Source organism: Aythya fuligula, chromosome 3 (genome assembly GCF_009819795.1).
Source record: "Aythya fuligula isolate bAytFul2 chromosome 3, bAytFul2.pri, whole genome shotgun sequence".
NCBI classification, from domain to species: domain Eukaryota; kingdom Metazoa; phylum Chordata; class Aves; order Anseriformes; family Anatidae; genus Aythya; species Aythya fuligula.
In genome coordinates this window covers 117,409,290-117,429,241 of record NC_045561.1, presented here as the reverse complement: position 1 = coordinate 117,429,241, position 19,952 = coordinate 117,409,290, and the positions used below count along the sequence as shown (strand labels likewise).

Genomic DNA, 19,952 nt, shown 5'->3' with positions numbered 1-19,952 from the left:
AGGGGTTTCCTGTGGGAATATAAATCAGGGGGTCTGCAAACGGCAAGACGCCCTCGTTCAGCTCTCCAAGGGAAGTACGAAAATTGAATTTGAAAGAAAAGACCAAATTTGGTCTCTCCACTGCCTTCCAGAGTAGTTGGTCCCACCTGACATTAGGAAAGCAGGATAGCATCCCTAGGGAAGGAAGGATTTATGGACCCAGACCAAGCAGAAAAAGAAGCGTGATGATGAGAAGGACACCCCAACCACACACACCTCTTTAATGCAGCGTTTCACAGCGCTTCCAAACACTTCTCCTCCCTCCTCCTGCTCAAACTCCACCCTGGCCCTTCTGATAACACACCAAGCCCAGTGCTCTACTGGAAAATGCAAAATCCCTCAGATCCTTTACAAAGAAACAAGGGCTATACAAATGTGAAAGACACTCAGCATGTTGTAAAAGAGGTTGGCCTTAATATGTAGATGTTCCTTGGTGAGCATTTCTCCTTTGTCTACATAAACATTCAAAAGAGTAAAGCACGGAGCATCACAAAAACATACAGAGAAGGAGATGGTTCAGGGAATTGGTAATGTAATTAGCTTAATCCATCTTGGTTCAGTAGTGATTGAAAGTCATCACCATCTAGCAGCTGTCTGATGACCTCTTAAAATGTATTAATTGATCTATTCGGTTCCTTGAGGACTTGCATTCGCATCACGGCCACCGTGAACAACTGCTGGGCTTGGCAGCAGCTGTATAAAAGAGGAAAGTCTTCAAGGGTCCTAAAGCCTTGATCCTTGTGCTGCTGTTGCCTTAGAGAAGTCTGGGATGCTGGCAAGGGGGCAAGAAAAGGAGTTTTCTTTAAAGAATGAAAACAAATGCTTCAGACTGCACCATTCTCTTCCCATTTCGGCATCCCACACCACTTCCAGTACAGCTTTCTCCAGCATAAAGCTCGTGTTTTACTTCCCCACCTTGTTTTCCTTGCTCTTCTTCGTCCAGAAGCCGAAAGATCCATGCAAAATTCATCGCCTCTTACCCTCGTGTGCCAAAATGTTGAGGCAAAATACAATTAGGCAACCAGTTCATTTATTCCGTGGATTTCTTTGAGTAAATACGACGCTGTAGAACCAACACAACATACTTCAAAGAGCTTCAATTAGAGGAAATGAGCACTTCACATTGTGACTAAAGGACACACTAGAGGAGAACAGCGTTTTCATCAGGGCATGTTAGATCTACAGTGATAATCTAACTAAAATGCCTTTTTTGCTAATTATGGAACAACTCCAAAAAGTCAGACTTTATGTATTTCTCCTATAGGGATGTAGATAAAACAGCCTAACATCTTCCAGCACCAAGTCTTTAGCTAAATCCAGAGTCAGCTACGAAAGAGCAGATAATCTACTGTAAATAAATGAAAGATTACAAGATACAGTAACCTGAGCCTCTCTCATCTCCCTGCTAGGCAACAAATTAAATTGAAATATAAACGTGAAAAATAAGCTTTTTAATAAAAAGCAAGCAAGAAATAGCTTCTCTAGCCGCACTTCAAATGAGGGCAGAGTATTTAAACAAATACCCTGTGTGCATCACTGGTGTACACATTAATGGCCTGTTTTGAACACCCACCAGACAGCAATGTACTGATTTCAGGAGCTGTTAAGACGCTAACTAAGTTGAGGGATATGGGGGATTAAATCCTGACCTTACTACAGTTCATGTGCAATTTGCCAGAAGCTTCAACGGGGCCGATTTCATCTTCTGTTTCTCGAATACTCGGGTTCACAAACACTCAGGACAAATACAGCAATAAGCATCTCCAGAGGTCCGAAGTAACCACAAAGAATTATTCCCCTCCAACCAGCCATTAGCATCTCAATCTTTCCACGGTGTTTTGCCAGGGATGCCTCTCCTGTGCTCCCCCAAGTTGTTAAATTGCATGTTTTGAACATGTGGCAGACTACATGAACATCAAGTCTCTTTTGTTTCCTGAAAACCTGCTTGTAGGGACCGGAGATCTCACACGGTGGTCCCAATAAGGGAGGGGATGGATGGCTCAGCCTTTTTCTGGTGTTTGGTACAAAACCCAAACGCATGCACAGCCAGGCAGCGTGCAGGGAGCTCAGCACAAGCTGCCTTCCAGGAAGGCAAACTGAAACTGGAAAGACGGCAAAAATAGAGCCTGAAATGCAAGAGGTGAAGGAGGGAGGAGCTGGGGAAGCAGACAGGAGGGAGATGGAAAGGGAATGTTGCAGGGGGCTGCAAGGGGGAGCTGGAAATGGTCGCTATCCTCAGCGAAGCAGTGCTGGGAAGAGGCCACGAATCCTTCAGCAATCTGGCTTTGCTCATTATTCTGCTGCAGAGTCACACAATGACCCTGAAAGCAATTTAGATCAAAGTAATAGCTTTTGGACTTTGCACTGGAGGTGTAAAAATCTGTAATCACCAAGAACAAGTTTCAGATAACATTGAGGCAGTCAGCAAGAAAACAGCTATTCCACTGGAACATAATAACTGACAGCTGGATGACAGCTGGACGGGGGCTGCTGCTGCCGCCAGAAGAAACCCATCATCAGGCTCTGGGAAACCAGCACACCAAGCAAACCCTCTGCCAGGCCCGTGTTCTTCAGGAGAAGACCTGCAGGCTTCTGCTTTCCTCTAAAAATAAAGCCACTGGTTTTAGATACAACCTGTGGTAAGAGAATCCCCAACAACGGGGCCGCTACGTCTGTACTGGAATCCATCAGGAAGAGGGAGATGGGCGTGCAGAGGGGAAAGGCAGGAGGTTTGCTTTTAATGACGCTTCGACAAATGATGTGACAAGCCTGGGGGAATAGCAAGTAGATATTTCCTCTAAGACGTGTTTTGCCTTCTTAATCAGCATCACATCCTTCTTCTCAGAGCCACAGCCACGAGCCTCTCGCAGTAGTGGAGATCTGCAGGAAGGGTCTCCTGGTCACCGAATCCATGTCTCTGTTATCTGCTGGAACACGTCCACATTCATCAGCCTAACCAAGCTTTCCAATCTTCCTGCTTTCTTCTCCTCCTCTTTGGTAACTCTGCAAAGCTCCCGAATCTCATCCCTTTGGCTGACAGAAAATTTCCAGCTTCCTCTGTCGCTTTATCCGAGGCTATTTCCCATTTCGTTCCGTGCCCAAATCAATCTTCCCATTTCTTAAAGGGTTATTTTCCTTCCCTCATAAACTTGCAGAGATTTTCTGCCCACCTCTATCCTTCAAAAAGAAGACTGATGCTCCTGTGCACATACTTCCACAGTTCATTTTCTTGAAGATGGGGATTACTCCAGATAAGGGCTTACCAAAGTCTGCATTAATACCTCTGTCTCCAAAAAGTTATCTTGGTGGAAAAAAAATGCTTTTCACAGCTGCTTTCACCAGTAGCCTATTTATATTATGGACCAAGACAGTGGAAACATTTCCTCCTCTGCTATTTTCACATGGCAATCTCCCAGTCTGCAGCACAACCTCCTCAGAGCTTGACCTCAAACTTTCCTGAACTCCATCTCATCTTGTTATCATTCCAGCTTCAACACCACCAGATCCTGCTTGTGCATCCTCTCTTTCAGGGATGCTTTGCACCATCCACAAGGCTTCCTCAGTGCCCTACTACTTTTTGTGTTAGTGTAAATAAATACGACTTTGAGCAAGATGGTTTTTTAAATGGATGTTTGAGAAATTCCACTGACAAGGCTGCATCCATACTTTGTCAAGGCTACTCAGTGTTTCTTGCCTTCAGCAATTTTCTTCTCTGCCTCGTTTTCCCACTTATCCCTGCTCCATAATACATTTCCAAGAGGGCATAAAAAACAAAAGTCCAGGCAGGTGAGGTGGAAAGCACAAGGCTCTCTCATTCTGCACTCTAGAGCTATGTACTGGCACCGTTTCTGGCTCGTGTAGCTGGAAGCCAACCAAGCAGTGTCTACACATGCAAAAAGAGCTAAGTGTGCTGCGGCCTCCCTTCCTACGATTAGACACGTAGAAGATAACAGCAGAAAAAATAATCCAAGAAGGACCCCACACTGAAAACACAATGCTAGGGCAAGTATTACTTACCGCCCCAGGAAGGGAGGCTTCTGAATGGCAATAACAGCACTGTCATAATACAGTGATGAAAATCCTGCAATGCCCATGGGGAAAGACAGGAAGTCTTTAGAGCAACGGGGAAAAAAAAACAAGCCTCGTAGCTCCTGTAATAAATATAGGAAACTTCGCCCACAGCCAAGAGGCAATTATCCATCACTATCATCAGAGTACTGCGTGTGCCACATCCTATGCTCGTCTGACTGGCAGCGAAAACGGGGCCTCCAGAAATCCTGAAGTTTCTGGGTGTATTAGGGAGGCAGTTCAATGTAAATGGCTTCTCGTTCTACTTGGCCTTTCCCCTTCTGAACAGACAGGAGGCAGTTTAAAATTCTTTATAGTGCATTACTGATTACGACTGAAAAATAGCAGCAGGCCGAGTCACATCTTGCTGTAATTAAGGCAAGAATCCCTCCAAGTGCGATAAATCAATACCCAAAGCCCACCGCAGCAAATTACCTCTGAACACGGTACACACGTGTCCACGGAGGGACGAGAGCCAAGATTCTGGCCACCAGATCCACCAGAGTGCTAGGGGGGTAGCTCTTGTATCTCCCCGTCTTCCACAACTCGTACAGACCAGTGCCCCGGATCACTAGCGTTGGGTAGAGCTTCATGCCGTCCGGGCGAAAAGCAGGATTCTCAAAAAACTCCTGCAAAAGTGGAACAAAAATGTGAGTCAGAGAGAAACAAAGCAGATCTCCTGAGGTTTCAATGCCCTAACAAAACTGATTTCAAGACCGGTTCTGTAAAACACAATGCTAAGTGTGGCTTACGAACGACTGGCTTACGCTGAATTTTCAGTATTTATCAGTTTTCAGCGTTTTTAGAAATAAAAGTATATTATAGACTTAAAGAGAAAGCCGATAAAGAAAAAAAAAACCACATGACGATGCTACCAATCCAATCCCTGCGTTGCCGCTACCTTTCAGCACGAATTCAATAGATACTGCTCCATTTATTGTAACAGACTCTGCTCAGAATTAGAACAATAGAGATGAGCGCACTTATCTTCAATCTCAGCAGACCACATTTAGAGATTAATCAATGTGTCTGGGACACATCATTTGAATAGCAATGAAGAAAAACAGATTTATTCCACAATGAGGTTCGGAACAATCCTGGAGAACGGGAGGACACGCTGGATCTCCTGCTAACTTCTGTGAATAAATCCCAGTGGAGAGCTGCAAACTGAGCTCGCACTACACATCAATCATGGTGGTTGTTTTTTTTTTCCAGATTAAACTTCAGTAATGATAATTAAAATAATTTACTAATAACAACAATAATATATTAAAAAAAAAAAACAACAGGTAAGGCACCCTGAACCAAAGAGCCATTAAATTAAGTGATGGTATAGTTCTCCTTCTAACTGCATCTCCAGGCTAAGTATAATATTGGATTAGACCACTGCACACTTGAAATCTCCAGCTTGATCCCTCTCCAGCTCAGTGTTCTTGTAATAAAAGAACCTCAAGTTTATTAAGCTGAGTTAATGGCTGGCTATCGCGGTCCCACCAGTTGCTGCGCCAGCTTTGGTGCTCCCCAGCACTTTGCTTTAGTGCTTCGATGCATTCACGTGGCCCGGCCCCACTCTGCGATTTTCCTGCTGCTGCTGTGTGTTAAACCAGCTCCTGGAGAGCTCCTGCAAGCCCTGACGCCGGAATAAAGTGCCATTAGCAGCCTGCTGGGAGCAGGATCTCCCCACTCCGAGAGGCTTTGTTGCTGCACAAACCCAGCCTTTAACTGCTTAAAGAAATGGCAAATGGTTTGCTGCTGGCTTGAGCACACCAAAAAGGATCTGCACGGGCTCGAATGCGTGCGAGATCCAGCACAAGGATGGGAGGGAGGGAGCATGGTGAGAGGAACAGCAGGACCACATCAGCCTGGGCCATCTCAAGCAGGCGCCCTGCTGAAGCCTCGGCCAGCTCCAGCAGCCTCTGTCCTGCACGCCCACACTGCTGCTCCTGCTGGGCGGCTCCAGAGCAAAACACATCAGAGCGAATGCATCTGTAAAAAAGAAAGTGGTCAAAACCCTTTTCCAGCAGCCTCCTGAGCCATTGTGTACATCTGAACAGAGAGAGTGGAAAGGAATCAGCCTGAGACACAAAACAAGATAAGGACTGTGAACTAAGTCCTTATTGCTGCTGTAAAACTAAAAATCTATCAAATCCTACATTTCTCCTCAAAGAGTGCCCAAGACATGAGGCCACAGAGCACCTCAGAGGGACAAGGTACCTTGTGTGTGTCCCCACTAAGCTGTGCTCCTTGCGAAGTGAGTGGTTTGTAGAGAAACAAGCCAAACGCAGACACAAACCAATGACTGGACCCCAGCACCACGGTGCTCACGCTGGAGTGCGTTTGGGTACAAAAAGGTTGGTCTTCTCCTTTTCCCAGCTGTTTACGCACTCTGTACAACCCCCCTGTTCATCACAAACCTCGTATCACCACCAGGAGACGAAAAACACTCATTTTGCCAGCTCCGTGAAATCATCACCATCACCATCATCTCCGAGGCGAGGACGTAAATGACTTCCTCGGAGGCACTCGGGGCTGGCTCGTGCTCCCTGCCCTGCCCACGCCTCCTGCCAGCTCCAGTTCCTGCAGACCCTCGGCCAGGATGACTCACCTCACTGATGCAGGAGAGGGAGAATTTTGGGGAGAATAGTTTTGTTTCAGTGTTGGACTGGGTTACGGAGAAGACTAACGAGCAGTAGAGGAGAAGTGGTGGAAGCAGGATCTGCCCCCATGTGCTGTGTCTGCTTAGAGCACCTCCCAGAAGGGTTCGTCCTCCCCTTTGCCCCAGGGGCTCAGTTTGACTTTGCAGGTAAATCATAAATACCATAAATCACAAATATCATAAATCACAAATATCATAAATCATAAATATAATAAATCAAAAATATTATAAATCATAAATATCATAAATAATAAGTATCATAAATCATAAAAGAGATAAATATCATCCTGGTGGCCGAGAGGGAAGGCAGACGTAGTGCCCTTGGCCAACCACTCTCCTCACTTCTTTTGTGCCAGCCCCAGTGTGCATCCGACCCTCAAGATGCAAAGAGGGGGAAAAAAAATAGTCACCAGGCTCATTTTCAAAGCAGGCAGGTGAAGCAGGTGTTACCCAAAGCCATAAGGCGTATTAGGGGTCAGGAAAATAATTTGGGATAGCGTTGGCCTGGACCAACCCTAAAGGACAGCCTTCCCCCTTCTGTGGGTGGTTAGAGGTGCTCTAATGGAAAAGAAAGCGACTGTGAAAAAAGGAATGAGCCAATCTTGTAAAAAGTGACTGCTTTAACGAGAGGAGTTATGGCCAAGCAGAACTGGAGAAGAGAAAGACATTATGGTAAGAAAGCAATGACGCTTCCACAATGAGATACGGAAAGGTAAATAAGCCACTCCAGCAAGGGAAAAAGCTTCCCGATAGGCAATGTATTAATATTCGCAACAATGCTGAGCTGAATGCAGCAGCATCTATGATTCACCAGGCAGAATATTTAAAACATTCCCTGATTTACATTGCAGATTAAAGGCAAACGCATCAACACAGTGCTAAGGTTAAAAACATCCAGCAGTCAAAGGCAAGGTCAAAAGTTAAGGTTTCTAATCACATCATGAATTTTGCCACTTCCTCCATGCTGCGTATTTTCTGTCAATATATAAAGCTGGCTGATAATGTTACTTCATATTTCAGTAACACTGGCGTTAAAAAGGCAAAGTTTCAGCTTTATTTCTTAAATTATTTCTCAAAATATTCCTCAAGTTTAATTAATAATAAATATTTTGTGAAATAATTTCAAAAATACAACAAAGCAGTATCTCTTTTCTTCCAGAACCCCTTTTTTCAGTGGTAAACTTTAAAGAGTTTCCGTAAATCCCAATGTTTAAAGGCTTAACCTTTTCCCATTTGTAAACAGTTTTGATTGAGTCTCTCACGAAACAAAAGGAACTACAAAATGCCAACACATTCGAAGCTTTAGTAGTAACTGTAGCCTTTCCTTTTTTTAATTAGACACCTTAAAAGGTGTCTTCAACTGATAAAACCATTCAGAACAGCTTACTGCCAAAACAAATTTAATCCCTTGAGCAGCATCTGTTCAGAGACCACCATCCAAAGCACCTCTGGAGTCAACAGGAGGCTTTCCATCCGGTCTAGGCAGGCACTCGATCAAGACTTAAATCCACTTCTGCTAATGCCCTGCGATGCAAGAGGCTACAGACGACCTGGAGAGAAAGGATCCCTACATATTTCCCAGCTTTTTGAATCACTTGAGGACGCGGCGTTGTACTCTCACACACATGAATATTCTAAATGGAAGCACATACAACTTCAAAGCTACTAAACCAATTTTCTTTGAACTTCCAGTTCTCTCCCCTCTAGCTAAAGACTGTAATCCAAGTAGCACTTAGCACTTCTTGTATAATAAAGATGGATGCTGGAGTAAAATTTTAAATTTGCGTACGTAGATGATGGACAGGATGTAAAAGATCGTCGTGGTGGTTTAATAATAATAAATACATATATAGAGTTCAGATCAATCAAAGCTTTTAATGACCTGGAAGTTCATAAACATGACCATTTGTATAGCCTAAAATAACGTGTGTCATAACCTTGGCCAATTTATGTGGTAGGAGAGGAACACTGAGTATTCTTTCACAGCAAATAATATACTGAGTAACCAGAAAAACCTGGAATTCACTTTTTTTTTTTTTGTTGCTTCACCTGAGCTCCATTAAACATACTTTACTTGTAGGAACAGCTGCTCTACGAATTGCAAACAATGAATCTTAATAAGATCCCATCAGCACACACTCAGGCTACAAGGTTATACAAGTTAGCTGCTAAAATGTTTTATGAGAATAGTAATTGATTTTACTAGCATATGCCTTTGTTGTAGAAGTTCCCTGTTATTAAAGCTAATGGCGTCTGCAGGATCCATTCATCCACCACCTCCCAAACTCACTGCCACTATGAATAATCAGGGTCCGACGGGTGTAAAGTTAGTCATTTAGATGCCAAGAAGCTGCTGATTTTTCCATCAAGGCAGACGTATCAAAGTGCATGATGGAATCCTTTTGTTCAACTCCCATCAATTGCTTTGAGTCTTATAAATTGCATGACACTGTAATTGTTGTCCAACAAAACAGACATTAAGTAAAAATCAAAAGTCAACATAACACTAATGTGAAGCAAAAAAAGCTCAGAACATGAGATGGAATCTGGAGATGAAGTCCTGAGCTCAAACATTTCACTTTCTTACGTGTTTGCAACAACCTTTTTGAATTATAAATCTGTCAGTCAACCATCTATCTGTTCACAGTTGCAACAGAAAGGTCACAATGGTTTGGAATCATAATGAGACTACACAGTGGTTTGGTTTGGTCCCATTTTCAAGTTTGGTCATACCACGTATCAGCCAGTATTAAAAGATTTCATCTTTTCATTTCCATCTAATTTTACTGACCACTCTAAGCACAAAAAAAAAATAAAAATGAATGTTTTGAAGAGACCCAAAAGCCGTAGTTCTTCCCTTTGCTCCAAAAGGAGACTGTTTTTATTGGATTCCACTTCATCTTCTTACCAAACAGAGGTTCAGTTGCCATCTTTAATCTTCCTGCTCTCAAGATGTTCAACTGTTGTAGGAGATATCCGTTATAAGATAAGCGAAGCAATTTATATTAAGCGTTTTACAAAAATGTCAGGTTTTGTTAAAAATAAAGGTCACCCAAACCTAGCTTTTAATGACTGTCCACTAGAAATGAGGTGCCTCTCAACCCGATTCCATGAACTTGAATTGGTTCCTTTACTGTAGTCCCTGCATTAGACAGATGATTAAATTCACGTCCGACTGCATTAAAATGAATGGTATCTTAACTCTCCATATCGCAGCATTCCTTATCTCCATCAGCTGTATTATTTATAACTATTAACAGTGGTAACACTTGAAAGCTACTGCGTTGAGTGACACTTCCAACTCTACAGGGAGTGAACAATCACTTAGTAGTTTAATTATATGCATTAATAGAAGCTTGTGGCTCAAAAAATGTGGCTCTATTTTAACTTGAAATTTGCATTTTCCCCCTCTTTCTTGTAAATGCTGCTCTAATTAAAATGTAATGATAGGATCTGCGTTCACTGATACTTACAATGGCCTACTGACCGGGAAGTAAGGACCATAATGCCTTTTTACTGCACTTTGCTACAGCCTGCGATTATGTACATTGTCAGCTACCAGATGTCACCTGGGAAGCAGGGAAAAGCAGTGCCAACAGCAAACCAAGACATAGTCATTTTAAAGTCATTTAACATCAATATCTGTCAATTGTCTGACCTTTGTCGCCCTGTTAAGAAGTTACCAGGAAATAATAAGATGCTACTTTATAGCTATTCTGGACACCACCTTTTTGTAGACAGAATTCTGATAAATTAGACATTTTTAGGTACGGTTTACCACTCAGTGAAGGAACGGTGAAAAAAATCATGATTACTGTAATGCATTTTACGAATGCATGCGTGTTATACACTGATCATAGGATCACAGAATATCCTGAGTTGGAAAGGATCCAAAAGGATCGTATCATAGAATGGTTTGGGTTTCAAATGGCCTTAGAGATCATCTAGTTCCAACCTCCTGCCAAGGGCAGGGACACCCTCCACTAGAGGATCACCTGGCTCCACACAACACCCCCCAAAACCCAGACCCTATGTCTGATAGCATTGTCCCAATGCTCCTTGAACTCCAGCAGCTCGGTGCCATGACCACTGCCCTGGGGATACTGTCCCAGTGCCCGACCACCTCTGGGTGCAGAACCTTTCCCTCACCCCCAGCCTGACCCTGCCCTGTCCCAGCTCCATGCCATCCCCTCGGGTCCTGTCGCTGTCCCCAGACAGCAGAGCTCAGCGCCTGCCCCTCCGCTCCCCTCGTGAGGGAGCTGCAGGCCACCATGAGGCCTCCCCTCGGCCTGCTCTGCTCGGGGCTGAACAAACCAAGGCACCTCAGCTGCTCCTCATACATCTTGCCCTCCAGACCCTTCACCACCTTTGTAGCCCTCCTTTGGGCACTTTTAAGTCCTTCTGATATTGTACTGCCCAAAACTGCATGCAGTGCTCGAGATGAGGCAGCAGCAGGCAGAGCAGAGCAGGACAATCTCTTCAGGGCCAGGTCTGATGCCCCCCAGGGTTCATTTGGACACCAAGATGAACACAAGCCGGCCATGTGTCCTTGTGGCCAAGAAGGCCAACAGCATCGTGGGGTGCATTTGGAAGATGGTTGCCAGCAGGTCGAGGGAGGTGATCCTGCCCCACCTGAAGTATTGTGCCCAGTTCTGGGCTCCCCAGTACCAGAGGGACATGGAGCTACTGGAGCAAGTCCAAAAGAGGGCTATGAAGATGCTGAGGGGACTGCAGCAGCTGTAGCATGAGGACAGGCTGAGAGAACTGGGCCTGGTTAGCCTTGAGAAGAGAAGACTGAGGGGGGTTTATCAATGTGTACAAATATCTGAAAGGAAAGCGTCAAGACAACGGGGCCAGGCTCTTTTCAGGGGTGCCCAGTGACAGGATGTCCTGGTTTCAGTTAGCACAGAATTAATTTTCTTCCTAGTAGCTGGTGGAATGCTGTGTTTTGGCTTAGAATGAGAAGAGTGCTGATAACACCCCGATGCTTTAATTGTTGCAGAGCAGTGCTTATACTAAGCCAAGGACATCCCAGCCTTTGCTCTGTCCTGCCAACGGGCAGGCTGGGGGGTGCAGTAAGAGCTGGGAGGGGACAGACCCAGGACAGGTGACCCAAACTAGCCAAAGGGGTATTCCATACCATCTGACGTCATGCTAAACAATATATAGGGGTGGCTAGCCGGGGGGAGGGGGCCGGACTGCTCGGGGTTAGGCTGGGCATCGGTCAGCGGGTGGTGAGCAATTGCATTGTGCATCACTTGTTTGTACATACTATTATTACTTTCGTATTGTCACCATTGTATCATCATTATTATTATTGTTATTATTATTTTTGTTATTTTTTTTTCCCTGTCTTATTAAACTGTCTTTATCTCAACTCACGGGCTTCACTTTCCATTTCTCTCCCCCGTCCCAGAGAGGGAGGGGGGAGGGTGAGCGAACGGCTGCGTGGTGTTTAGCTGCCGGTCGGGTTAAACCACGACAGTCTTTTTGGCGCCCAACGTGGGGCCCGAAAGGTTGAGATAACGGCAGATCTGATCAGAGTGTGTTAAACTAAAATTGGTGTAAGGATTAGACCTGCTTAATAGTCACTTGTCATGATGCTGATTGCTTTAATCACAACTCTGCTGCGCCTGTTTTCCAAATTGAGTATTATAGTACATTATTTTCCGTATTTGCTCTCTGTAGTGTTGTTTCTCCTCTCCGGGCCCTGGTTTCAGACCATTATGGTACTAAGTGTTATAGCAATGGCTTATGAGACGATAAGATATCTGGTCATGACTCTAACTTGGTATTTATACTCAGTAACATCGTGGACTCTGTACTTTGGAAACAGCATCTTGGGAACTATTAGCAATTATACCTATTGTTTTTCTCCATTAGAGAGTCAATCTGTGGAGGGGAAAGGGGAGGATATTTTTCCTTACTTGCTTACTCTCCCTTTCTCCTTCACCACCCCTGTATCCTCCTGGGTCACTCTGCCTTCCTCCTTCACCACCCTCTTATCCCCTGAGCTTGTCACAATAGCTCTCCAAGATATTGAATATTTCTGGAATACTCAGAATACCATAGTCTTGTTGTTCTGCCTCATGAATGCACTTCAGATTCTGCTTAAAGTTAAACAACTACTTATGAAGCTCATCCGGAGATCTGCCCGGAGGCAGTATAGTTGTGGGTGGCAGGGAGTATGGGTGGATATGGGCAGGCATCTAGAGCAGTTGGCACCCCCAGTGTGTTGGAAATTCACCCCTGAACAATGGCAAAATCCTCAAAAACTGGCAGAATGCTTGAAAAAAAGGTGTAATGATTCTGGCAGTTCCAAAGTAACACAAATCATTGTAACGTGCTGGGGCCTGGCTCATGCCTATCGAGCTGCCATTGATACTGCTGTCAACTTAGTGACAGACCCTGCGGCCACTCCAAACCCTGTGACAGATCCAACGGCCACTGTGACCCCTACGGTGGATTCTGCAGCCGCTCCAGTCCCAGCTCCTGCAGCCGCTCCAGTCCCAGCTCCTGCAGCCGCTCCAGTCCCAGCTCCTGCAGCCGCTCCAGTCCCAGCTCCTGCAGCCGCTCCAGTCCCAGCTCCTGCAGCCGCTCCAGTCCCAGCTCCTGCAGCCGCTCCAGCTCCAGCTCCTGCAGCCGCTCCAGTCCCAGCTCCTGCAGCCGCTCCAGTCCCAGCTCCTGCAGCTGCTCCAGTCCCAGCTCCTGCAGCCGCTCCAGTCCCAGCTCCTGCAGCCGCTCCAGTCCCAGCTCCTGCAGCCGCTCCAGCTCCAGCTCCTGCAGCCGCTCCAGTCCCAGCTCCTGCAGCTGCTCCAGTCCCAGCTCCTGAAGCTGCTCCAGCTCCAGCTCCTGAAGCCGCTCCAGCTCCAGCTCCTGCAGCTGCTCCAGTCCCAGTTCCTGCAGTCGCTCCAGTTCCAGCTCCGGCCGCTACTCCAGTCCCAGTTCCTGCAACTGCTCCAGCTCCAGCTCCTGAAGCCGCTCCAGCTCCAGCTCCTACTGCTGCTCCAGTCCCAGCTCCTGCAACTGCTCCAGCTCCAGCTCCAGCTCCTGTAGCCGCTACAGCTCCGGTTCCTGCAACTGCTCCAGCTCCTGTAGCCGCTCCAGCTCCTGTGGCCGTGTCAGAGAAACGAGCTGTAGCAGTGCAAGTTGACCCTGCAGAGGGCATTCCAACCCCTGTGGCAGACCCTGTAACAAAGTCAGAGAAACGAGCAGTAGCAGTGCAAGCTGCCCCTGTAGAGAAGGTGAAAATATGGTATAGAAATTCAAGTCGTTTAGAACGCAGAGAGTCTTCTGCCAATCCAGGTAAGGCTTCTGCCAAAACTAAGTATAGAGATGACGAAGATGAAGACGACGCTGGGCCGTCAAGGATTCAGGAGGAGGAAGATGAGGATGCCGAAAGAGCAACAGTAACTACCCGAAGCCTAAACGAGCGCGAGCTACGAGATGTGCGAAAAGATTTTGGTCGCTGTATAGGTGAGCAGCTTGTCACCTGGCTGCTCCGGTGCTGGGACTCTGGAGCCAATTGTGTGGAATTAGACGGCAGGGAAGCCAAGCGGCTGGGATCCCTTGCTCGAGACGCCGGCATTGACAAAGCAATTGCAGATGGAGCACGACCCACCAGCCTCTGGAGGCGTCTCCTCTCAGCTGTGAGGGAAAGGTATCCCTTCAAGGAAGATATTTTATGTCTACCAGGCAAGTGGACCACTATGGAGAAGGGAATCCAGTACCTGAGGGAATTAGCCGTACGGGAAGTGATTTATGAGGATCCAGACCTCAAACAAACATCCACAGATCCAGATGAAGTCAAGTGTACACGACCCATGTGGCGGAAGTTTGTACGGAGTGCACCATCATCATATGCCAGCTCATTGGCAATAATGGCCTGGAAAGAGGATGAGGAACCCACAGTGGGTGAAGCGGCTAAACAACTCCGGCAGTACGAAGAAAGTCTCTCCTCTTCCTTACAGGCCTGCGTCTCAGCTGTGGAGAAACTTTCTGAAAAGGTTCACCAACCTGAAGAGAATCTATTGTCCTCCCCACCTGAACCAACCAGTGCCCACCGACCAAAGGAGAACACTTGGGAGAAACTTTCTGAAAAGGTTCACCAACTTGAAGAGAGATTATTCTCCTTCGCACCTGTACAAAGCAGTGTCTCAGCTGTCAGGGGTAGGCGTTCACCCACACAAGGAAGACGATATGGTGGGTACTCACCCCGTGCCACCCTGTGGTTTTACTTACGAGACCATGGAGAGGACATGAGAAAGTGGGATGGAAAATCTACTGCGACCCTAGAGGCACGGGTACGTGAGTTGCAAAAGAAAACAATCAGGAAAAAGGGATTCTCCGAAAAGTTTGCTGCTCCAACTTCCAGCAGACAGTCCTTCAAACACAGAAACGAGGAAGATTCTGACCAGGATTAGGGGGGCCCTGCCTCCAGCCAGGGGGAGGAAAGGGACAATCGAGTTTATTGGACTGTGTGGATTCGATGGCCTGGCACATCACGCGCACAGAAGTATAAGGCTTTAGTAGACACCGGTGCACAATGTACTATAATGCCATCGAGCTATAAAGGACCAGAGCCCATCTATATTTGTGGAGTGACAGGGGGATCTCAGCAGTTGACTGTATTGGAGGCTGAAGTGAGTCTGACTGGGAATGAGTGGGAAAAGCACCGCATTGTGACTGGTCCGGATGCTCCATGTATCCTTGGCATAGACTATCTTAGAAGAGGATACTGCAAGGACCCAAAAGGGTTCCGGTGGGCTTTTGGTATTGCTGCCTTAGAGACAGAGGGCATTAAACAATTATCTACCTTGCCTGGTCTCTCAGAGGACCCCTCTGTTGTGGGGTTGCTGAGGGTCGAAGAACAGCAAGTGCCAATTGCTACCACAACTGTGCACCGGCGGCAATATCGCACCAACCGAGACTCCCTGATTCCCATCCATAAGCTAATTCGTCAATTGGAGAGCCAAGGAGTGATCAGCAAGACTCATTCACCTTTCAATAGTCCCATATGGCCAGTGCGAAAGTCTAATGGCGAGTGGAGACTAACAGTGGACTATCGCGGCCTGAACGAAGTCACGCCACCACTGAGTGCTGCAGTGCCGGACATGCTGGAACTTCAGTATGAACTTGAATCGAAGGCAGCCAAGTGGTACGCCACAATTGATATCGCACAAACTGAAGCCCAGGAGGTTCCTGATGGATATGAGAAAACCCTTCTTTACTGTGAGGGTGACAGCACTGGCACAGGCTGCCCAGAGAGGCTGTGGAGTCTCCTTCTCTGGTGATATCCCAAAACCCGCCTGGATGTGATCCTGTGCAATGAGCTCTGGGTGACCCTGCTGAGCAGAGGGGTTGGACCAGATGATCTCCAGAGCTTCCTTCCAACCTCGTCCATTCTGGGATTCTGTGATCTCCCAAAGCCACCTAGAGGTGGTGCTGGGCACCCTGCTCTGGGTGGCCCTGTTGGAGCAGGAGTGGGATGAGCGGACCCACACGTGCCTCCAGCCTCAACCTTTCCCTAATTCTGTACGTGCCTTCCATGCAAAATGAGCACAAACACAATGCAAAACATTCAGCGGCAATAAGGCAGATGAGCCCGCTATGAAAGGGAAAAGCAAGCTCTAGTATTTCACCTTTGGCAGGCTGGAGCTTGTTCTGCTGACTGTGCACACCCACTCTTCAAGGTACCTCTAACTGGCATTTATTTTAAAGACCTATAATTAAAATACAATTGAAATATTTCTGTAATAGACCCTTGGGAATTTCCAAAGGTGCCTTGCATTTATATGAAGATGGTATGCTGAAATCAGTCATGCCAAATATAACATTATTTCTGAGGCCTGTGAGGAACAGGAGCGTTATCTATCCCCAAAGAGCACAAAGAGTTTTTTTGGGAAGCGACTCTGTGCTGCAATTAGTAAATCTGGTTGTTGCATCAGTGATGTCTGATGCAAACGCACTACAAGGTGGCAACATTTTTAATTAGGCTCCTCCGAAATGTGTACGTTACAATATATCATGAATCTCTATAAAATTGACTCAAAAGCAGGCTTAAAGCAAAGAGAGATCAACTCACTCCTGCTTTATGTCTACACTCATGACAAAATCAAGACAGATCTCCTACAGACGTGACCATGGGACAAAAGGTTCCTACAGCAGAGGATCCCAACCTCCAGCCCTCCAGAAGGTAGCTGTAAAGCACTCTGCAATCAAGGGAGCAAAGGCCATTTTCCAGGTGAACGTTATAATTTTCCCGGCTATTGGCAGCTATGTAATAAAAATCCTTTCAGTTCCTGACATATTGAAGCTGTCACATTTCACCGGAGCACATAAAATATGATTTTGGAAACTACTAAGCCAAGAAAACAGCGCCATAAAACCCAACATTTTGGCCACAGAAGGGTCAGTTCTGTGACTATTATTAACACCGTTTTTTAGCCCATCTGCCTGCAAACGTCTTCAACAATAGCATATATTAACATGAAGAAAAACAGCACATCAGGGCACGTTGTAGCACAGTAGCATACAGTAGGTGGACCAGAGAAGTTTGTTTCAGATCCATTTCTCTAGTCTTTAAATTCCTGAAGGTACAGGCTCACAATACTCAGGAAGTTTATCAGGAGGTTTATTGGTTGCATTTAACAGAATAATCTACGTGCTCACTTCACGTTGTTCCAGAGAGCCTCATACATAGCCTTTGAATGCTAAATAAAAGTGGATTGACCTGTTAATGTCCAGAGAAAACACTGTAAAAGACCTTGTAATTCACCCTTCAAGGTGCAAAAGCTGTTATTCTTCCACCCATCCCCAAGAGCATCCAAACCATGAAGTCCATGTGCCAAAGGGAACTCTTCCAGAAGCTAACACAAGCTGATCCTCGCACTATTCAGCTTCAGAAAGAGCATGAAACATAACAAGACCACTCTTGGGGTGCAACACAACAACTGCAGCGTGGAGGTAAATTAAACCTAATTTACAGGAGCATTTAGTCCACAGATGAGATGTTGCCTGCAGTGAGTTACTTACCAACGCTATGCACTTCAGTTTCATAAATACCCTAATTCTAGGAAATTGTTGCTGCTGGCCAAAGAAGGAACATGCCAGCCTGCCATCCCGTACCTTCCACGGTCTCTTTGTATCCTTGGACTGTTCGGATCTACATGTTGCCTCCTGTCTAAGGCTGTTGGACAGTCACTTTCTGCAAGGAGATCCTAGCGTGTGACAGTCCCGGGCACCACTACAATACAACTCAATAAGGAAAGAGACATTTCACATTTGGGAGATGCCTTGGGCATCAGCAGCATGACCTTGGAGCGTGGTTTTGACTCCTGAACACAGTATCTACGCGAACACCAGACAAGTCTCTCCAGATTGTGCTCACTGCACCGAGCAGCCCCATCTGCTCCGTCTTGCAGGTGCTCCAAGTGACTCTCCATTTATTACGCAGTTCTGGAGGAACCCATGAGAATACCTCAATAAATTTGCTGTGAAGTTTCACCTTCACTTTTCCCGAGCGCAGGACTCTGGCCTTTACGTTGCTGGGAGGGTCAGCTTTCCCCTAGGGCTAAGTATGGGAAATGCAGCATTTTTCATTGTTTGAAGTTCATACACGAGTTTTGCAACGCAGAATGTCTTCTACCCTAAAAATCATCGAGACCAGCAACTCTACAATCTTTTTTGATAATCTAACCCTCTTTCATCAGACCTCTCCTCTCCGTAACAAGCATCAATACAACCACACGCTCCCTCCCAGCCGACAAAGCCCTGCAAAAGCTTCTCTCAGTTATTACATTCACAGCAAAACCATTACGCTTTTCCATTATGCTTTAAAGAAAAGAAAAAATCAAGTCCTTGCAGATTTAATTTGGACATCACGGTTTACCACCCTCATAGTAAGCATACAGTTGCTGCTGCTGAGTTGTGCTAAAATACATATTTTACCAAATGATGCTTTGTTTGCCTAAATGCCTAGCAAATTTGCACTCCATCCAAGACGCATCCTTTTATTCCTGTGCTGCTTTTCCATTTGGCTTTATGTTCCCAGACATATGCTCATTATTGACTTCAGCAGCAAGGGGCCTTAGTGAAAGAAGCCCAGAAAACAACTTCAGAATGCTGGCTTGAAAACCACCACTTGAAGAGACAGAGCAACCGTATGAGCCTACGCAGCCCACAGTTGTCTGGGGATTGTTAAGTTCCAAAATGATCTTTTACTTTGGGTAGAAAAAGGGTCTCGACTCTACCTTTGCACTTCTCAGAAGCTTTTTCTGAATGGGAAGCTATTGTAAAGATAGCGATGGTTATTATCATAACTTTTATGGCTGCTATGCCTGAGGAAATTGTATGTGTGGACAAAATACTAATTCCCAAAGACAAAGGGAGCAATCCAAGCAATGCAAAACGCAGTTTTTCCACGCAGCCTTGCAATTCATCATGTTAATACTAAAAGGTACAGCAGCACGTACTGTGTCTGGGCAGCACGATGCAAGGTAGCTGCGATCACGTCGCCAGTGAAATCCTCAGCCTCTGCATTTTCTGGTTGAAGTTGTGACACCCTACCCACATGCATGGATCCCCAGTGATGCAGAAGAGAAGGGACCAGTTTTACCTGCACTATTCAACTGATTCAGCTCTTCTCTTCCCACACATCATCACACAAAGGGTTGCAGCACCAACTTTACTTTGTTCTCACGTTGCACAAAGAGAGAAATCTGCTGTGCTTTGTAGGAAACCTACCCGGAGCTGCTGCAAACACACCCAGTGAGCAAATAAAAGTTGGTTCCACACAGACACTGGAAAGGGAGAGAGGCTTTGTGCACGCAATTTGACCATCTGCAGCAGTGGGCACAAACCGGGCCTTTATCTAGACATTTTATCCCCAGAAATATGAGTGCAATTATCTGTGAAAATAGTTTCCAAAAATAGCACACTCCTTACTACCACGATTCCCATTAACATAAAAAATTACCATGGCGTTGGCCACAGTTCATGAAACTATAATTGTTTGCGAACTGAAGAGCTTTTTAGCTCGAACGTTTAGGAACTCTCCAAGAGAAGCTCTCCTAACTGTTTCAGAAGGACTGATCATTAAGCACTGCCTAATCTGTTTCTATAAATGTGCCCGTGGAAAAAAAAATAAAAAAATAAAAAAAAAATCAGAGGTAATGCTGGCTACCTGCCA

At 45.8% G+C, this 19,952-nt stretch overlaps 1 protein-coding gene across 1 annotated transcript in view; it reads right to left on the bottom strand.

The window, feature by feature from the left end:
- ELP3 (elongator acetyltransferase complex subunit 3) overlaps positions 1-19,952 on the bottom strand; it is an 86,249-nt gene that overhangs the window by 30,015 nt on the left and 36,282 nt on the right. Inside the window, exon 10 of the mRNA XM_032185238.1 lies at positions 4,543-4,736. Within this exon, the coding sequence (XP_032041129.1) occupies positions 4,543-4,736 (194 nt within the window). The remainder of the gene's footprint in view (positions 1-4,542; positions 4,737-19,952) is intronic.